Source organism: Mobula birostris, chromosome 1, assembly GCF_030028105.1.
Source record: "Mobula birostris isolate sMobBir1 chromosome 1, sMobBir1.hap1, whole genome shotgun sequence".
In the NCBI taxonomy this organism is placed as follows: domain Eukaryota; kingdom Metazoa; phylum Chordata; class Chondrichthyes; order Myliobatiformes; family Myliobatidae; genus Mobula; species Mobula birostris.
In genome coordinates, this window is record NC_092370.1 from 105,948,304 (window position 1) to 105,969,584 (window position 21,281).

The 21,281-nt window shown below is 41.1% G+C and overlaps 1 protein-coding gene across 3 annotated transcripts in view; it reads right to left on the reverse strand.

The window, feature by feature from the left end:
• phf20l1 (PHD finger protein 20 like 1) overlaps positions 1–21,281 on the reverse strand; it is a 122,480-nt gene that overhangs the window by 85,977 nt on the left and 15,222 nt on the right. For all 3 annotated transcript variants that reach the window (XM_072259743.1, XM_072259738.1, XM_072259748.1), the window contains exons 4-5: positions 17,990–18,161; positions 11,110–11,194 (exon numbers count right to left, since the gene is read on the reverse strand). In XM_072259743.1, coding sequence (XP_072115844.1) covers positions 11,110–11,194; positions 17,990–18,161 — 257 coding nt within the window. The remainder of the gene's footprint in view (positions 1–11,109; positions 11,195–17,989; positions 18,162–21,281) is intronic.

Consider the following 21,281-nt stretch of genomic DNA (forward strand, 5'->3'; position numbering starts at 1 on the left):
TTATCTCTTACTGATGGGTGGCAGTTCAATCTGTCCAAATCCTGCACATGCTGATGGTGATTAGCAGAATGTGACCCCTCGAAATAGAGCTGCCCTGCCCTTCCGCTCCGGTAGGTGTCGCTGCTGAGGCTGGCCGTGCGCATGCATTGGGCTGTCGCATCCAGATTTCCATGATGGCGGATCAGTTCTCGGGTGAAAGTGAGCCTGTTGATTTTAGCGAATGAGCAATTTTATACGAATATACAACCTTGAATTTTGCCTGCATTCTGTAAGTTAGCACATTTTAAATCAATTTAACCAAAAAAGTGCAGCTGCAATGCACTGTTTGCGCTAATTGGAGGTCACAAACAGACAGACAGAGACTTTTAGTAGTATATAGACTATTGCCCCATTTCAAGCATTTCCTCTGACAGCTTGTTCCATATACCCACTATCCTCTGCATGAAAAGGTTCCTTTCAAATCTTTGCTCTCACCCTAAACCTATGCTCCCTAGTTTTGGACTCGCCTAGGCGGTTACTGTCCATCTCATCTATGCCTCTCATAATTTTAAACATTTATATGAGGTTACCTCTCATTTTCCTATGTTCCAAGGAATAAAGACTTGGACTGGCCAACCTCTCCATGTAACTCCAACCTTCTAGTCTGGTAAAATCCTTAAATCTATTCTGCACCCTCTACAGTTTAGCCACACCTTTCCTATAACAGTGATCAAAAGTGGACATAGTACTCCAAGTGCAACAATTTCAATTTGAGCAACGCTTTAAAAAAAGACAAGGTATTTGTGGTTTACACACACACAAAATGCTGGAGGAGCTCAGCAGGCCAGGCAGTATCTATGGAGAAAAGTGCAGTCAACGTTTCAGGATTTTCTCTCACTAGTGGCTTACTCTGCTTTATTATTATAATAAGATAAAGGAACATTAATTAGGACACTGAAGAGAATGGACTGTTCAACCTGCAATCATGACAGGGATCTTAAAAGCCTTCTTAACCATCACACAGTTTGACCTCAGGGTCAGTGACATTCAGCACGGAAAGAGATCCATGGATACAGGCATTACCAGCACATTAAGGAGGATAAATCCACAGAAACTGATTTCATGTATCCTCATACTTTGTGGGAGGTTGAGGTGTTTGCCTCACCATTGGCTACTGAAGTTCCTTAGGTCTGGAAGATGGCTGACGTTGTCCCGTTGTTTAGGAAGGTAGCAAGGACAAGCCAGGGAACTACAGGCTTGTAAGCCTGATGTTAGTAGTGGGAAAGGTACTGGAAGGAATTTGAAGGGATAGGATCTAGCAGCATTTGGATAGAAAGAGTTTGAATAAGAGGAGGCAGCATTGCTCAGTGTGTGCAAAGTTATGCTGATGGATCTTTTAGTGTTTTTCGAAGAGGTAACCAAAAGGGTAGATAAGAGTAGGGCAGTAGATGCTACCTATTTGGGCTTTCAAGGCCTTCAGAAAGGTCCAACATGTTCAGCAGTTGTGGAAGGTTAGGTCCCATGGAACCTAGGGGAACTAGCAGATAGATTCAAAAGAGAGAGATAGTTGAAAGTTGTTTCTTAGAATGGAAGCCAGTGCCTAGTGGCGTGCCACAGAGGTTGGTGTTGAAACCCTTATTATACGCTATTTATACAAATGTTTTGGATGCGAATACACAAGGCTTGATCAGTAAGTCTGCAGATGACAGAAAATCAGAAAGTGTTGATAGTGAAGAAAGCTACCATAAATTACAGGGGAATTTTGATCACTTAGGAGACTCCATTGAGTGGCAAGTAGATTCCAATACAAAAAAGTATGCACTGATGCATTTGGTAAAGTCAAACCAGCATAGGCCTAACACTCAGTGGCCACTTTATTGGGTACACCTCCACACCTGTTCGTTAATGCAAATATCTAATCAACCAATCATGTGGCAGCAAATCAATCCATAAAACATGCAGACATGGTCAAGAAATAGAGTTGCTATCGAGACCAAGCATCAGAATAGGGAGAAATGTGAACTAAGTGACCCTGACCATGAAATGATAGTTGGTACCAGAAAGTGTGGTTTGAAAATCTCAGAAACTGCTGATCTGCAACAGTCTCTAAAATTTAGAGAATGGTGCAAAAGACAAAAACATCCAGTGAGTTGCAGTTCTATGGGCGAAAACACCTTGCTAATGAGGAGTTAGAGGAAAATGGCCAGACTGGTTTAAGCTGACAGGTCTTATTCACCCTGTTAACCAAAAGATGTGGTTAAACTGGAACGAGTACAGAAAAGATTTACAAGGATGTTCAAGGCAAATCACACAAATGCTGGAGGAACTCAGCAGGTCAGGCAGTATCTATGGAGTTGAATAAACAGCCGATGTTTTGAGCCGAGATCTTTCATCAGGATCCATTTCATGTTTGTGGTTTACAAGGATGTGGCCAGTACTAGACAGCCTGAATTATAGGGAGAGGTTGACCAGGTCAGGTCTTCATTCATAGAACAAGGAAGAATGAGATGTTGCCTTATAAAGTAATGAGCAGCGTAGATAAGGTGGATGGTACTAATCTTTTCTGCAGGGTAGGACAGTCCAAAACCAGAGGTCATAGATTTAGGATGATAGGAGAAAGATTTAAAAAGGATTTGAGAGGAAAACATTTTCACGCAGAGGGTCAGAATCAGGTTTATTATCATCTGCATGTGTTTTGAAATTTGTTGTCTTTGAGGGTGGTGATTATATGGAACAAGTTACCAGAGGAAGTGGTTGAGGCAGGTGCAACAGGAAGCACTTGGAAAGATACAAGGGAGGATGGAGCTTAAAGGGACATGTGCCAAACACAGGAAATTACAACTCGAAGGACAGTCACTATGATTGGTGTGGACTCACTGAACCGAAGGGCCTATTAGTTTTATCGTTCTATGACTCTGGTCCACCTAGTCTATGGCTGACCCATTAACTGCCTATTTTTCAACTTATACAAATTTTACATTAATCCTATTTTTATTCCCCCATATTCCAACAAGAATTCTTAGTTCATTCTTCCTATTGTTGCAACAACTACAACCAGATTCTATCACTCAATCACATATATTGGACAATTTTCAACCCCCCATACTAATCTATGGGAAGTGGGAAGTAACTGAAGGACATGGGAAATACTACTCCTTCTCCTCTTCATACTACTCAGGCCTAAGGTGCCGGCGTCAGGCACAATGACGGACTCTCCACTTCTCCCTCTCCGTCATCATTGTGTTTAGTTCATCTACATTAGCCGCGCCGCTGTCTTCTAGGAGCGTATTGACATAGTCTTGGGAGGGCACCCAGGGTTCATCCTCCCATGCTTGGGCTCCCATATGATGACTAGGCTGGCAGGTAGCTCGGGATGGTGTAGACAGTGCCCCGATAGTTGCAGTCTTCTCGCCTCAGTAGGTCGTCATAGAGCTCAACGTTCGTCATGTGCTGTTGCCAACTCACATCAAGAGCCATCAGGAGCATTCGTGTATAGCAACCATCTACAGACTTTCGCATAGACTTGCTGAGTGTCCATGTCTCGCATCCGTACGTGAGAATGGACTCTATGACTGCTATGAAGATCCTCTTTTTAAGCCTTCTGGTCAGGATCCACTTCCAGACTTCCTTCATGTCATTCATAGCCCTCCAGTGCCTTCTGTATCTTTATGTCCTTCTCCGAACTCATCATTCCTGACCCGAGGTACCTGTAGTCAAAGACTGTCTTAATAGTATAATTATTTACAGTCTTGAGAGTACCTTCGTCGCAGTTAAACGCCATGTACTCATCTTTTTAAGTGTTTAGGTGAAGTCCAACTTTACTGCACCCAATTTCCACTTTTGTCAGTAGCTGCTGTGCTTCCTCCATCCGATCAGAGAGCAGGACTATGTCATCTGCAAAATCGAGATCTGTGAGCGTAACTGGTCTGACCTTTTTGGTTCGTCCTGGTTTTATGGTAAAACCAAGCTTGTCATGATCTTTGGTAGCTTGCTGTAGAGCGTAATCAAGGACGATTATAAAGATGTAGGGTGTCAAGTGTCTCCTTGCAGCACACCAGCTAGGAGCTCGAACACTGCTGTTTCTCAGTCTGGTGATACAACTTCCGCCATGGTTGTGGTATAGCTAGACTCTATTGCTCTCAGTAGACAGGTTGGCAGTCTGTAAGCTTTCAGGATCTTCAGCATTTTACCTTGGTGAATGGAGTCAAAAGCTTTACAAAAATCAATGTAAGTAAACATGGTTGGTAGGTTGTTCTTCTTGACTTCCTTGATGATTCTACAGAGACCAAGTATTTGCATTACTGTTGTGCGCTTCTACCGAAAACTATTCTGATCAAATCTTAGTTTAGGGTCAATGGCGATGCGAATCCTGCTCAAGATTATCCGATTGTTTTGCTTTGCTAAAATGCAGGTCAAACTGATACCGCGGTAGTTATCTGTCTTTGTGAGGGATCCAGACTTCGGGACTAGGATAATGTTTGAGAGTGACCACCGTTCCGGTTTGTCGCCTTTCATCAGTGCCGTATACATATGTCCAGCAAGATTATGTTCAGGTCGCAGTTCTTCAGGACATCTGGTGGTATCCCATCTGGTCCAGCGCTCCTGCCCTGTTTGAGTGCATATTTGGCCTTCTTCAGTTCCTCAATGGTGAATGGGCCGTCATTGATGTTGTCTTGTGTTAGTATTGTGGGTATGTCCTCTTCTTCCGTGATCGTTGGAGGGTTTCCCAGTAGGTTCTTAAAGTGGGTAAACCATGTCTGGACACAGTCCTCTGCTGTTTTACCACTTATTTGACCTGATGGGGACTTATTCTGTCTGCTGATCTCGTCGACTATGCTTCTGCATGCTGCTTGTCTTCATTAGCAGCCTCTACCTCTCTAATCCGCTCAGCTAGTTCTTTTTCCTTCAGTCCATTGTAGGTGGCAAAGAGATTCTTCTTTGCTGTCTTGACCTTGTCTCTTAGCTCTTCTGTTTCGCTCCTTCCAAGTTCGTCATGACAAGCATTGACCACACTTCTTGCTGCGACGATGTCAGGGAGGTACTGATGTTGTGATAGGGAGACCATGCAAACCAGACGACTGCATCCGAGGTCAGGATTGAATCAGGATAGAGCTGGGAGGCAGCAGCTCTACTAGCTGCTCTACTGTGAAGTCCTAGAATGAGAAAATGAGTTGCTCTTTTCCTCATCCTGCAATGAAAGCTCAAGGTAAATTTATTATCAAAGGACATGCATGTCTACATACACAACCGAGATTTGTTTTCTTGCAGGCATAATCCGTAAATCCAAACACCATAATAGAATCAATGAAAGACAACACCCAACAGGATGGACAACCAATGTGCAAAAGAGAACAAAAAAGAAAAAAGAAAATAAATAAGAAGTAACTATCCAGAACATGAGATGAGGAGTCCTTGAACACAAGTCTATAGGTTGTGCGAGCAATTCTGTGATGGGGCAAGTGAAGTTGAATGAAGTTATACCCGCTGGTTCAACAGCCTGATGTTTGAGGGGTAATAGCTGTTTCTGAACCTGGTAGTGAGCCCTGATGCTCCTGTACTTTGTTCCTGATGGCAGCAATGAGAAGAGAGTATGACTTGAGTGGTGGAGGTCCCTGATGATGGATGGCACTTTCCTGTGACAGTGCCCCATGTAGATGTGCTCAATGGAGGTGAGAGGTTTACCGTGATGGACTGGGCAGTAGCCACTACTTTTTGTAGGATTTTCCGTTCAACGGCATTGGTGTTTCCATACCAGGCTGTGATGCAACTACAATACACATCTATAGAAGTTTGAAAAGTTTTAGATGTCATGCTGAATCTTTGCAAACTTCTAAGGAAGTAGAGGTGTTGCCGTGCTTTCTTTGTAATTGCAATTAAGTGCTGGGCCCAAGACAGGTCCTCTGAAATGATAACACTGAGGAATTTAAAGTTGCTGACCCTCTCTGCCTTTGATCCCCTGATAAGGACTGGATCATGGACCACCAATGTCCTCCTCCTGAAGTCAATAATCAGCTACTTTGCCTTGCTGACGTTGAACAAGAGGTTGCTGTTGTGGCACCACTCAGCCAGACTTTCAATCTCCCTCCTATATGCTAATTCATCACCACATTTGATTCAGCTAATGACAGTGATGTCGTCAGCAAACTCAAATATGGCATTGGAGCTGTGCTTAGCTACAAAGTCATAAATATAAAGCAAGTACAGCGGGGGCTAAGCACACAGCACTGTGGTGCACCCGTGCTGATGGATATTGTAGAGGAGCTGCTGGGCCAAGCCAAACTGACTGGAATCTGCAAGTGAGGAAATCAAGGATCCAATTGCACGAGGAGGTACTGAGGCCAAGGTCTTGAAGCTTATTGATTAATCTTGAGGGGATGATAGTGTTGACTGCTGAGCTGTAGATGATAAAGACGTACGGTGTCCAGATACTCCAGGGTTGAATGAAGAGCTAATGAAATGGCATCTGCTGTGGACCTGTTTTGCCTGTAGCCATCTATAGTGGATGTAAGTCACTTCTCAAGCAAGAGTTGACATGTTTCATCACCAACCTCTCAAAACACTTCATCACAGTGGATGTAAGTGCCACTGGACGAAAGTCGTTGAGGCAGGTTACTACGTTCTTCTTAGGCACCGGTATGATTGAGGCCTGCTTGAAGCAAGTGGATACCTCAGGCTGCCGGAGCATGAGGTTAATGATATTGGTAAACACTCCAAGCAGTTGATCAGCACTGGTCTTTATACTTGGCCAGGTAATACATCTGGGCCAGATGCTTTCTGTGGGTTCACCCTCCTGAAGGATGCTCTCATGGCAACCTCAGAGATTGAAATCACAGGGTCAAATGGAGTTGTGGGAGTTCATGAAGGTTCTTCCATGTTTTGATGGTCAAAGTGAGCATAGAAGGCATGAAACTCATCTGGAAGTGAAACCCTGTTTCACCTATGTCGCTTGATTTCACTTTGTAAGAGCACTCAAGCCCTACCACAGCTATCAAGCATCCTTCATTAATTCAAGATTAGTCTGGAATTGCCAATTTAACCATGAGATGGCTTTCTGGAGATTGCACCTGATCATCTTGCATCTTACTTGGTCGCCAGACCTGAATGCCTCTCATCTGCTCCTTAGCTGATTGCAGATCTCCTGGTTCATGCAGTGTTTCTGGTTGGGAAGACTCAATGATTTTGTGGAGACACGCTTGTCTACAACTGTTTTTTTTAAAACAAAGTTCATGATAACCATGGTGTATTCTTCTTTGCCGACTGCAGCATGCCGTTTCTCAAGTGGCTGATTACAGTCATCCAATGGTGGTATGTGAAATATGTGATCAGGATGACAGAGGAGAACTCTCTTGGTAAATAGAATGGTTGGCACTTGATCATTGTGTGTTCTGGGTCAGGGGTACACAAATATGACAAAACTGTCAAATTGGAGCACACAGATTTTATCATGAAACCCCCCCCCCCATTTTACCTTTTCTGAATCAGCAGTTAGGTCCGTTGTGTGTATTAAGAACCCCTTGGGACCGATCGCCAAATATGACATGCAATGTGTAAGCCATGCCTCATTAAAACAGAGCACAACAATTTCTCATTTCCCTTCAATACAGTAATCCTGCCCTCAGGCCCTCAATCCTGTTCTCCAGTGATTGCACATTTGCTAACATGATACTGGGTAGAGGGGGCCTCATTCCCGTGTTTATGTCTGGCTTGAAGTCTCCACTCCTGCCTCAATCCTGGCCATGGTGATGAAACTTCATCCACTTAACAGGTCCCACACCTGCTTGCCTGAAAGTTAAAGATATTCGAAATGGTGCCGGTGAACCACAGTAATGTTTTGTGGGGTGCTTACCATGAGAGGTTGTGAAATTAAGTACAACAGCCCTGAGGTAATAGCTGTCAAGTGACCCAGCTAACAATATAGTACTGTGGTGCTAGAAAGTTTGTGAACCCTGCAGAATTTCCTCCATTTCTGCTTAAATATGACTTAAAATGTGATCATATCTTCACGCAAGTCCTAAAACTAGATAGAGAACCAAATTAAATAAATACATTACACTTGTTCATTTATTTTTTGAGAAAAATGATCCAAACTTATATGTATTTGTTGGAAAAAGTCTGTGAACCTTTGCTTTCAGTAACTGGTGTGACCCCCTTGTACAGCAATAACTTCAACCAAACATTTCTGGTAATACACTGGTAACACACATTTTAATTCCACATCCCATTCCCATTCTGATATGGCTATCCGTGGCCTCCTCTATTGTCAAGATGAAGCGACACTCAGGTTGGAGGAACAACACCTGATATTCCGTCTGGGTAGCCTCCAACCTGATGGCATGAACATTGACTTCCCTAACTTCCGCTAATGCCCCACTTCCCCTTTCGTACCTCATCCGTTATTTATTATTATATTTTTTTTCCCTCTCCTTTTTCTTCCTCTGTCCTTCTCACTATACTCCTTGCCCATCCTCTGGGCTTCCCCCTCCCCCTTTCTTTCTCCCTAGGCCTCCCATCCGTCCCATGAACCTCTCATATCCCTTTCGCCAATCAACTTTCCAGCTCTTAGCTCCATCCCTTCCCCCTCCTGTCTTCTCCTATCATTTCAGATCACCCTCCCCCTCTCAAATCTCTTACTACCTCTTCTTCCAGTTAGTCCTGACGAAGGATCTTGGCCCGATACGTCGACTGTACCTCTTCCTATAGATGCTGCCTGGCCTGCTGTGTTCACCAGCAATTTTTATGTGTGTTGCTTGAAATTCCAGCTCTGCAGATTTCCTCGTGTTTGGTAATACACTGTGTTCGGTGCTCCCAGTGTGGCCCCTTGTAAAACAAGTGCTTCACTGCCTGTACACCTCCTCTCTCACTACCATTCAGGGCCCCAAACAGTCCTTCCAGATGAGGCGACACTTCACCTGTGAGTCTGTTGGGGGTCATATACTGTATTCGGTGCTCCCAGTGTGGCCTCCTGTGTATCGGTGAGCCCCTACGTAGATTGGGAGACAGCTTCGTCAAACACCTACGCTCCATCTGCCAGAACAAGCAGGATCTCCCAGGGGCCATCCATTTTAATTCCACTTCCCATTCCCATTCCCATTCTGATATGTCCATCCACTGTCGGGATAAGGCCATACTTAGGGTTGGAGGAACAACACCTTATGTTCTGTTTAGGTAGCCTCCAACCTGATGGCATGAACATCAACTTCTCAAACTTCCAGTAATACCTCCACCACCCGCTCCTCCTTCACCATTTCCCATCCCCTCTCTCATGTTATCTCCTTGTTCGCCCATCACTTTCCTCCGGTGCTCCCTCCTCTTTCTTCTTTCTTTCATGGCCTTCTGTCTCTTTCACCAATCAACTTCCTAGCTCTTTGCTTCATCCCTCCCTCTCTAGGTTTTTACCTATTGCCTGTTTCTCTCTCCCCTCCTTCCATCTTTCAAACCCACACCTCAGCTTTTTTTCTCCAGTCCTGCCAAAGGGTTTCAGCCCGAAACCCATCAACTGTATTTTTTTCCACAGATACTGTCTGGCCTGCTGAGGTCCTTCAGCATTTTGTTTGTGTTGCTCGGATTTCCAGCATCTGCAAATTTTCTCTTATTTCTGGTAACCTGGACAAATTTTAGGCCATTCTTCCTTACAAAACTGCTTCAACTCTGAGATGTTGGTAGGCTTCCTTGTATGAACTGCTTGTTTCAGGTCCTTCCACAACATTTCTATAGGATTAAGATCAGGACCTTGACTTTGCCATTCCAAAACACAAATTTTCTTTTTTTTTTAAACCATTCTGTTGTTGATTTACTCATGTCTTTCAGATCATTGCCTTGTTGCATTATCCAACTTCTATTAAGCTTCAGGTGATGGCCTGCTACCTTGATATTCTCCTGTAAAATGTCTTGATACAATTTTGAATTCATTGTTCCCTCAATGATTGCAAGCTGTCCAGGCCCTGAGGCAGCAAAGAAGCCCCAAATCATGATGGTCCTTCCATCATACTTCACAGTTGGGATGAGCTTTTGGTGTTGCTGTACAGTGCCCTATTTCTTCCAAACATAGCAATGTGCATTTCTGCCAGAAAGTCCAACTTTTGTCTCATCTATCCACAGAACGTTGTCACAGAAGCATTGTAGGGCATCCAGGTGGTCTTTTGCATACTTGAAAGGTGCAGCAATGCTTTTTTGTTGGAGATCAGTGGTTTCCTCCTTGGTGTCCTTCCATGAACACTATTCTTATTCAGTGTTGTTCTTATAGTGGACACATGAACAGAGACTAGCTAGTTCTAGAGATTTCTGCAGGTCTTTTGCTGTTATCTTTGGGTTCTTTTTCACCTCCTTCAGCATTGCACGTTGTGCCCTTGGTGTAATCTTTGAAAGACACCCACAACTAGGGAGAGCAGCAGTTCCCTCCACTTGCAGACAATTTCTCTTATTTACTGTGGACTGATGAACATTCACGTCTTTAGAAATGCTTTAGTACACTATGTATGTACACAGTGTACACAGTAGCCTTTTCCGGCTTCATGCATCTCTACAATTCTTCTGCTAAAGTCCTCTGAAAGTTGTTTTGATCGAGGCATGTTGCACATAAACAGATCTTTCTTGAAAAGAGCAGTTTCTGTCAGTAACCTGACTTTGTACATCCTTTTCTTAAAAAAAGAGGGCAGAGCACCTCTACAACTCACACTTTCAATCTCATCTCACTGACTGAAACACCTGACTCCAAATAGCTTTTGTAGAAGGCATCACCTCAGAACTTCACATACTCATTCCAAGAAATACATGTAATATTGGATCATTTTCTCAAAAATAAATGAACAAGTACAATGTTTATGTGTTATTTATTTAATTGGATTCTCTTTATCTAGTTTTAGGACTTACGTAAAGATCTGATCACATTTTAGGCCATATTTAAGCAGAAATAAAGAAAATTCTACAAGGTTCACAAACTTTCTAGCACCACTGTAAAAAAAAGAAATAACATTACCAATGTGGTTCAGGTTCTAGTCGTTAAGTTGGTATAAATATTTAAATTAGCAGCATTCATACCCTTATTTGGAGAACAGACACATGGACTTGTAACTCAGTGGAAACAGAACTTTCATTAGAGATTGGAAACAGATAAATATTCTTTACACCTACCCTCCTCATTGATGTATTCTATTTTGGCAGGATAGTAACGACAATCTGTCCAACGAGCCAGAACTTCATCTCCTTTTTTGAAATCCTGTATAGGGGAAATATTTTTACCTCAGTTTTCATAAATGAATGAGTTATCTTTGGAACTGAATCCAAAAAGGTTTGTTCCTCTCCTATTTTCTTTAAATTTTAAAATAAATAACTTGATAAAGTTTTACTGAAATTTGTCACACCCTGGGCAACACATTCATATGCTCAACCTTTTGCCCAATTCCTATATCATGTCTGTGAAACACTGCACAAAACTCTTTAGTTAGCTCTCACTGAATGACATGAAGGGAGAAGAAACCATCTGTAAACAGCAATAAATGGGAGAGATAGTGAGCTATCAGAGCAACCATAACAAGAGGAAGCTGCAGAGAAGAAAAGGCTGCAATGGACTGTACAATGGAATAAAAGGTACCCAGGTACATTCAGAGAGAAAGCTGCATTTATATAGCTGTTTTCATATCGCCATATGTTCAAGACCCCTTTGTAGCACTGCACAAATGTGAAATACTGAACTTCGTGATAAGGTTTGCTGCAATCTCCTGATTGTGCTTTCCCATTAGGCAAACTCAATGGTGAAACAGGAGTTTGCTGTGATCCCCAGGACTTTCACAGAAGAATTTGTTTTTAGATCCAGCAGAAGGTTATGCCTGACAAAGATCTGCAACATATCCATTTAAATTTGGCAGAGGGATGGGAACTGAAGTAACAGAGCTGTGTGCATGAGGCAGTTGGTTTACAAACAGAGGCAGTGTGTATTGAGACTGTTATCAATGAGAGGCTGAAGATAGAGTAAAATTTCAGGGAAAAGGATGAGTTGCAATGTAAAAAGCAGACAATATCGAAAAGGGCGTATATAGAACTGAAGGCGTTATACTTGAACACATGCAGTATATGGAATAAGATTGATGAACTTGTAGCACCGTTACAGATTGGATGCAAGATGTTGTGGGCATCACTAAATTGTGGTTTTAAGAAGATTATAGCTGGGAGCTTAACATCCAAGGATATACATTGCATCAAAAAGACAGGCAGGTAGGCAGATGGGGTTGGCTTGGCTCTGTTGGTAAAAAAAAATGAAATCAAATCATTAGAAAGAGGTGACATAGGGTCAGAAGGTACAATATCATTGTGGGTAGAGCTAAGGAACTGCAAGGGTAAAAAGACCCTAATGGGAGTTATATACAGATCCCTAAAATAGTAGTAAAGATATGATCTACAAATTACAATGAGAGATATAAACTGCATGCCAAAAGGTCAATGTTATGATAGCTATGGCGAATTTCAATATCAGAATTAGGTTTATTATCACCGGCATGTGTCGTGTAATTTGTTCAATGCAATACATAATATAGAACAAAAAAAACACAAAATAATAAGTAAATCAATTATAGTATACGTATATTAAATAGATTAAAATTGTGCAAAAAAACAGAAATAATATATATTAAAAAAGTGAGGTAGGGTCCAATGTTCAACGTCCATTTAGGAATCGGACGGCAAAGGGAAAGAAGCTGTTCCTGATTCCCTGAGTGTGTGCCTTCAGGCTTCTGTACCTGCTGCCTGATGGTAACAGTGAGAAAAGGACATGCCCTGGGTGCTGGATGTCCTTAACAATGGACGCTGCTTTTCTGAGATACTGCTCCTTAAAGATGTCCTGGGTACTTTGTTGGCTAGTACCCAGGATGGAGCTAACTAGATTTATAACTCTCTGCAGCTTGTTTCGGTCCTGTGCAGTAGACCCCCTCCATACCAGACAATGATGCAGCCTGTCAGAATGCTCTCCACAGCTTGAATTTCCAGCATCTGCAAAATTCCTGTTGTTTACATCTATAGAAGTTTTTGAGTATATTTGTTGACATACCAAATCTCTTCAGACTCCTAATGAAGTATAGTCGCTGTCTTGCTTTCCTAATAACTGCATCTATATGCAGAGAGATTGGCAAAATCAGGTTGGTGCTGAATCCCAAGAGGGAGAATTTCTAGAAGGCCATTGAGATGGCTTTTTAGAGTAGCTTGTGGTTCAGCCCACTAGGGGATCACCTATTCTGGATTGGGTGCTGTGCAATGAACCAGAATCGATTAGAAAGCCCAAGGTGAAGGAGCCCTTATGGGCCAGTGATCCTAATATGATAGAATTCACAATGCAATTTGAGAAGGAGAAGCTAAAGTCAGATGCATCTGTATTACAGTGAAGTAAAGGGAATTCCAGAGGCATAAGAGAGAAGTAACCAAAATCAACTGGAAAAGAACAATGGCAGGAATGACGGCACAGCAGCATTGGCTGAATTTTCTGGAAGCAATTCAGAAATCATAGGATATATACACCCAAAGAGGAAGAAGCATTCTAAAGACAGATGACACACCCATGGCCGAAAAGAGAAGTCCAAGCCAACATAAAAGCCAAAGAGAAGACATATAATAGAGCAAATATTAGTGGGAATTTAAGAGGATTGGAAAGCTTTTAACAACCAACAGAAGGCAACAGAAAATGTCTGAAACAAGGAAAAGAACAGAATATGAAGGTAAGCTAGACAGTAACATTAAAGAAGATACCAAAAATTTTCTCCAGGGTAAAAGAGGTGAGAGTAGATATTGGACCACTGGAAAATGATACTGGGGAGGTAGCAATCAGGGACAAGGAAATGGCAGATGAACTGAAAAAGTATTTTGCATCAGACTTCACTGTGGAAGACACCAGCAGTATGCTGAAATTTGAAAGTGTCAGGGAGTAGAAGTGTGTGAAGTTACCATTACTACAGAGAAGGTTTTTGGAAAACTGAAAGTTCTCAAGGTAGATAAGTCACCTGGACCAAATAGTATACACCCACAGGTTCTGAAAGAGGTGGCTAAGGGGATTGTGGAGGCATTAGTAATGATTGTTCAAGAAACAACTGATTCTGACATCTTTCAGGGGGAATGGAAAATTGCAACTGTCACTCCACTCTTCCAGAAAGGACAGAGGCAGAAGAAAGGAAATTACAGGCCAGTTAGTCTTACCTCAGTGGTTGGGAAGATGTTAGAATCGATTGTTAAGCATGTAGTTTTGGGGTACTTAGAGGCACATGATAAAATGAGCCACAGTTAGCATGGCTTCCTTAAGAGAAAATTCTGCCTGACAAATCTGTTAGAATTCTTTTAAGAAATAACAAGTAGGATAGATGAAGAAGAATCGGAGAATGTTGTGTAACTGGATTTTCAGAAGCCCTTTGAAAAAGTGCCACCTTAACATGTTAAGTGGCCATGGTATTACGGGAAAGATATAAGCATGGAAAAAAGCATTGGTTGATTGGCTGGAGACAAAGAGTGGGAATAAAGGGAACTTTACTGGTTGGCCGCCAGTGACTAGTGGTGATCCACAGGGGTCTGTGTTGGGACCGCTTCTTTTTACGTTGTATGTCAATGACTTGGATGATGGAATTGATGGCTTTGTGGCCAAATTTGTGGAGGATATGAAGATAATTGGAAAGGTAGGTAACTTTGAGGAAGTTGGCTATAAAATAACTTGGACAGATTTGGAGAATGAACAAAGAAGTGGCAGATGGGATACATTGTTGGGAAGTGTACAGTCATGCACTTTGGTAGAAGAAATAAAAGCTTATGCTATTTTCTAAAAGGAGAGAAAATTCAAAAATCTGAGGTGCAAAGGGTCTTGGAAGTGCTCATGCAGAATTCCCTAAAGGTTAATTTGCAGGCTGAGTTGGTGCTGAGGAAGGCAAATGCGATGTTAATATTCATTTTGAGAAGACTAGAATATAAAAGCAAGGATGTAATGTTGAGGCTTTATAAAGTACTGGTGAGGTTTCACTTTTAGAGTATTGTGAGGAGTTTTAGGCCCCTCATCCAAGAAAAGATGTGCTGACAGTGGAGTGCTCAAGGAGGTTCACAAAAATGATTCCAGGATTGAAGGACTTATCATATGAGGAGCGTTTGATGACTCTGGGCCTCTACTCACTGGAATTCAGAAGAATGAGGGGGTGACCTTATTGAATGTTAAAGGACCTCGATAGAGTGCACGTGGAGAGTATGTTTCCTATGGTGGGGGAGTCTAATACCAAAGGATACAGCCTCAGAATAGAGGGACATACTTTTAGAATGGAGATGAGGAGAAATTTCTTTAGCCAGAGAGTGGTGAACCTGTAGAATTATTTGCCACAGGTGACTGTGGAGGCCAAGTCATTGGGTATCAAGCAGACTTTGATATATTCTTGATTAGTCAGGGCATGAAAAGATATGGGGAGAAGGCAGGAGATCAGCGCTGAGAGGGAAAATGGATCAGCCATAATGAAAAAGCAAAGCAGACTCAATAGGCCAAATGGCCTAGTTCTCTTATGGTCTTAAATGAGGACAACAGAGATATCAAGTGATTTTTCTTTTTGAAAAAGATGCTATTTGCATTTGTTTTAATCTAAACATGTTTAATCATTTTATTCTATCTTTTGACACTTTCTCCTCCCTGAACAGTCCGTGAACACTATCTTGTAATACTTTAGTTTGCATTAATTTTGTCCTTGCATTTTAGTGCTGCCACAAAACAACATGCAGTATTTACCACCCAACAGGAAGTTTTCATGTTTTATTGTTTTACAGCATTGAATCACAATGGATTTAATTTGGCTTTTCAACACTGATCAACAGAGAAGACACTTTCATGTCAAAGTGAAAACAAATTTCTACAAATTGTTCTGAATTTATTACAATTATTAATCACAAAATAATTGCTTGCATAATTACTCATCCCTTCAAGTCTGTATTTAGTAGATGTACCTTTGGCAGTAAATACAGCCTTGAGTCTGTGTGGGTAGGTCTATCAGCTTCACACTTCTAGACACCGCAATTTTTCCTCATTCTTCTTTACAAAACTGATCAAGCTCTGTCAGATTGCATGGGGATCTTGAGTGAAAAGCCCTTTTCAAGTCCAGTCACAAATTCTCAATTGGATTGAGGTCTGGACTCTGACTTGGCCACTCCAAGACATTAACTTTGTTGCTTTAAGCCAGCCCAGTGTAGCTTTGGCTTTATGTTTAAGGTCACTGCCTTGCTGGAAATCAAATCTTCTCCCAAGTCACAGTTCTCTTGCAGACTACATCAGGCTTTCCTCCAGGATTTCGCTGTATTTTGTTGCATTTATTTTACCTTTTACCTTTACAAGTCTTTCAGGGCCTGCTGCAGTGAAGCATCCCCACAGCATGATGCAGCCACCACCATGCTTCACAGTAGGGATGATGTGTTTCTGATGATGTGCGGAGTTTGGCTTACACCAAACATAGCGTTTAATCTGATTACCAAAAAGTTCAATTTTGGTTTTATCAAACCATAGAACCTTCCTCTAGCTGACTTCAGTCTCCCACATGCCTTCTGACATACTCTAGCCGAGATTTCATGTGAGCTTTTTTCAACAGTGGCTTTGTCTTTGCCACTCTCCCAGAAAGCTGTGACTGGCGAAGCACAGTTATTGTATGTGCGGTCTCTCACATCTCAGCCACTAAAGCTTGTAACTCCTCCAGAATTGTCGCAGACCTCTTGGTGGCCTCCCTCACTAGTCCTCTTCTTGCACGGCCACTCGGTTTTTGAAGATAGCCTGCACTAGGCAGATTTACAGCTGTGCCATATTCTTTCCATTTCTTGATGATTGACTTACTCCAAGGGACATTCAGTGACTTGGAAATTTTCTTGCATCCATCTCCTGACCTGTGATTTTCAACAACCTTTTCATGGAGTTTCTTGGACTGTTATTTTGTCTTGCCATGGTATAGTTTTAGTCAGGATACTGACTCACCAGCAGTTGGATCTTCCAGATACAAGTGTAATTTTACTACAATCAATTGAAACACCTTGACTGAACAAGGGTGATCTCCATTTAACTAATTATGTGACTTCTAAAACCAATGGCTGCACCAGTGATGATTTGATGTGTCATATTAAAGGGGGTGAATAGGTATGCAAGCAATTATTTTGTGTTTTACATTTGTAATTAATTTAGATCACTTGTAGAGATGTGTTCTCACTTTAACACAAAAGAGTTTTTTTTTCTATTGATCAGTGTCAAAAAAGCCAAATTAAATCCACTGTGAATCAATACTGTAAAACAATAAAACATAAAAACTTCCGGGGGGGTGGGGTAAATACTTTTTACAGGCACTGTATTTTACGTAAAATATCAGTGACAATTTTGATTGTTTACTTTGGAAAAAAGTACAACATTTATTTTAACTGTTTAACTTTCAATGAAAAAGTTTGACAGCTTTGACAGGTAGTAAGGAGTTTATCCATTTGTTAAAGGCTCCAGAAGTGCTTCATAGGTAAAGGCATATTCAGGCCCAACCACCCTACCTGGTCATATCACTCAAAACCCTAATACCACTTACGGCCTTAGCAACTGGTGCCAGGGAACACTCTGCAAGCAAAATTGGCCTTATGTAGATGTGGAACAAGCAAATTCAAGACAGTTGCAACTCCAAACAACATGCGTGGTCTGCAAATCCCAGCAAAACAGTTAACTTGTAATTGGTATAATCAGCTGCGATATTCAGAATTTCTGACTTGCCCTCTGATTTTCAAATTTACAGTTAAACAGGTCAAATTTGAAAGATGGAAGCTTCAGGTGCAATTGCCAGTTTCTAGTTGAAAGATCTGGAACCTTTTTAAAAAAATTTTGTAGACTGTCATAAGTTGATGAGAAAAAAAATGGGATGACCAGCAACAACTATTTCCTCAAGTAATTCTATTACACAATCCACAATGTTTGGTTAAAAAAATGTCCATTGGCAACCTAAACTGATTCAGGAAGGAATCAACTTGGGGCAAATTATCTAAATTCAAAGCTTTCACTCACTATAATCTCTTCCTCATCTTTAAGTGCTTCTTTTTGTACTGAGTTCCCCTCAAGAGGTCGTAGGCGATGACTGTCCCAGTAAATCCATTCATCATACCGATGGCTCCATCTCTCGAAGTGGATCAGCAATTTTCCTTGCTCATAGTCAATCTTTTCGATCCGTGATGTATACCTCCAGGTGAAATAACACAGACAACAGATAACATGATAATTATGAAACAAATCAATGCAAATTAATTCTTCTTCATGATCAGCTCCCAACTGAATTTGAACCAAAGGCTACCAGCATAAATTCACGTGCAAGTTTTTCCCCAAGTAACTCTTCTGACTGGAATAGCATGAATGAGCTAAAGAATCAAGATCAATTCTTTCTCATGTTTGTTCAGTGGAAATTCACTGGCATAATAGTAACACAGATAGAACCAACTCAGTTAAAGAGAATAAAAAATACAACATGTACAGCAAACCTTAGATATAGATTCCTTAATGGACATGGAACTGTGGCAAAGAGACATAGGAGGTCAGTGACTAATTCAAATGCCATTCCTCATTGTTAAATAGACCATGAAATTTTCCAGTATGATTGTATGTGAAGCAAGTGGCAAAGGACCAGAATTGCTTTCAACATTATTTAATCCGAATCTTGCAGAATCACTGCTTCCAAAAAGGGAATGGGTAAAACATTTATTACTTATTTTACCATCAATTATACTTCCCTCAACATTATTTTCTTTCAGCCCATAATTAACAGCACTATAATTATTACATCATTTACTTGAATGGAAAACAAAATCAATATTTTAATTCTAAGATGAAAAACAAAGATAACAATTTTGATCGCTTGAAACGTTGCATGATATTACTCAGCTCAAAGATTATGGTTTTTAAATAATCCTCTCAATTCTGCAGAATCCACATATCAATACATGAGGGACATCAACTGGTTCATCAGTGTGTGTCATCAAAAGTAGGCTGTTAAAACTTCTGTGGAGTTCAGTTTTATTTGTAATTCAGATAATGAACAAGTTCATGCCTCTGTGCAGAAAGACTCAAACCACATCTAGGATTTGGTTTATTTTTAAGTAGCAGCATTTATTCCACAGAAATACAGGAAAATTATCTCTGACAAAGGAGAGCAAAATAACTCCTTTCTGGACTCTTTCTCAACAAATACAAACATTAAAGACCAAACTTTCTATGATTGTATCTGGTCAACAACACAACTGAGCTTGCCTTCAGGCCACACAGCATCCTATCACAGATATACCACAGTTCAATCAATTGCCAAGGCAATTGCTATTTTATTCATTTTTCAACATATGGCATTCATGGTAAGGCCAACATTTATTCCCTATCCTAACAAGCTTTGAAAAAAGTGGTGGAGAGCATCTACTACCCTGGTAAAGGTACTCCATAGTGCTCTTGGAAAGAAGTTTTCCAAGATGTAGACCCTATGATAAAGGAGGAACAGCAATACATTTCCAAGCTAGAATGGCTTACATCTTGGAGGTGAACCTGCAGGTGATTGTGCTCCCATGAATTTGCTGCCTTTGACCTTCTTGGTGGCTCAAAAAGGGTTATCAGTACCTTCCCAAAGACAAGCAGACATTACCTTTTCAGTGATGTCTAAATTCTGAGAATGTATCTTTAAAAACAACTTGAACAAAAGGAACACACTTTAGGAGAATTCAATTTGGACTTGCTCTTACTGTGCATGAAACACCTAGATTTGTTGAGTCCTGCTTCATTCAAAAAAAGTGTTTTTTGCAGTAAAGGGGTAAGAAACAGATAAAAGTCAGACAGATTACAGCACAGGAATGGGCCCCATCGACCAATAATGTCAATGCCAATCTTTAAGCTATATATATTAATCCCAGGCCCTCATCTTGTCTCTGGAGCAACCGGATAGTAAAGACACCTTCCTTAGACTTAGTTAACAGCTCAACCTTTAATACCATAATTCCAAGCAAACTCATATCCAAAATCCTAGATACAGGGCTCAACAACTCCTTTTGCAACTGGATCCTTAACTTCCTGACCACAATGTAAGAATAAGCTGAATGCCATCAGAATTAACACTGGTGCCCCACAAGATTATATCCTCAGCACTCAAACTCAGCTCCCTGTACACTTATGACTGTGTGGCCAGATTCTGCTTTAACGCCATCTACAAGTTTGCAAATGACACTTGATAGAGAAATAGAGAACCTAGTTGTATGATGTCATGACAACAATCTTTTCCTCAGCTTAATATAGCAAATGCTCTTCCCATGACAGCAAGAAATTGCACAAATTTGTGGACACAGCTCAATACACATGGAAATCAGCCTCCCCTCCATGGACACCACCTACACTTGATAAGCAGCCAAATTAATCAAAGACACCTCCACCTTGGTCAATGGGCGCAGAAAATAGAAAAGCCTGAAAGCGTGCACAATCTAGCTCAAGAGCAGCCTCTATCCTGCCGTTACAAGACTGCAGGACAAAAATCCATCTTGTACGATAAAATGGATTCTTGACCTCAGAATCTACCTCATTATGACCTTGCAACTTATTTGTCTGCCTGCATTGCTCTTACTCTGCAACAGTAACAAATTATTCTGCATTAATATTATCTTCCTTTGTACTATCTATATGCAGTGTTCAAGGGAAATTATCTGTATGGCCAGCATGCAAAACAAAGATTTTCACAGCACCTCAGTACATGTGACAGTTATAAACCAAATTACCATTTGCTCTCATCTGGTGCGTATCCTTCCAAGTCTTGCCTATTTAAGTGCATATCTAAATGTTTCAACAGTGACTGTACATGACTCTAAGACCTCTTTGGCAGAATTCCAGATTTCAACCTCACTGTGTTATGAAATTTTCCTTTTAAAATTCCTTCCTCACACTGTGTCGTCTTTTTTCATATCCTATCATGGAAAGAAAATTCTGACTATGTAATGTACCTATACCTCTTACAATTTTAAATACCTTTCTCAGATCACCATTGCTCCAGGGAAAAATAGCCTATTCGTTCTCTTCACATAACTACAAACAGCATACCGGTGAAACTCTTCTGCAATCTCTTCAGCACAACCACATTTTCCCTCATGTGGCAACCAGTGTTTAGTAAAGTTGAAACACATGTCCCAACTATTATATTGCATGTCCAATCTATGAAGGCAAGCATGCCATATGCCTCTTTTGCCACACTGTCAACTTCTGTTGGAACTTCCAGAAAACTAAAGACCTCTGACTTCTGAAGTCCCTTTTGTTCATCACCATTCATCTACAACTGGAGATTAAA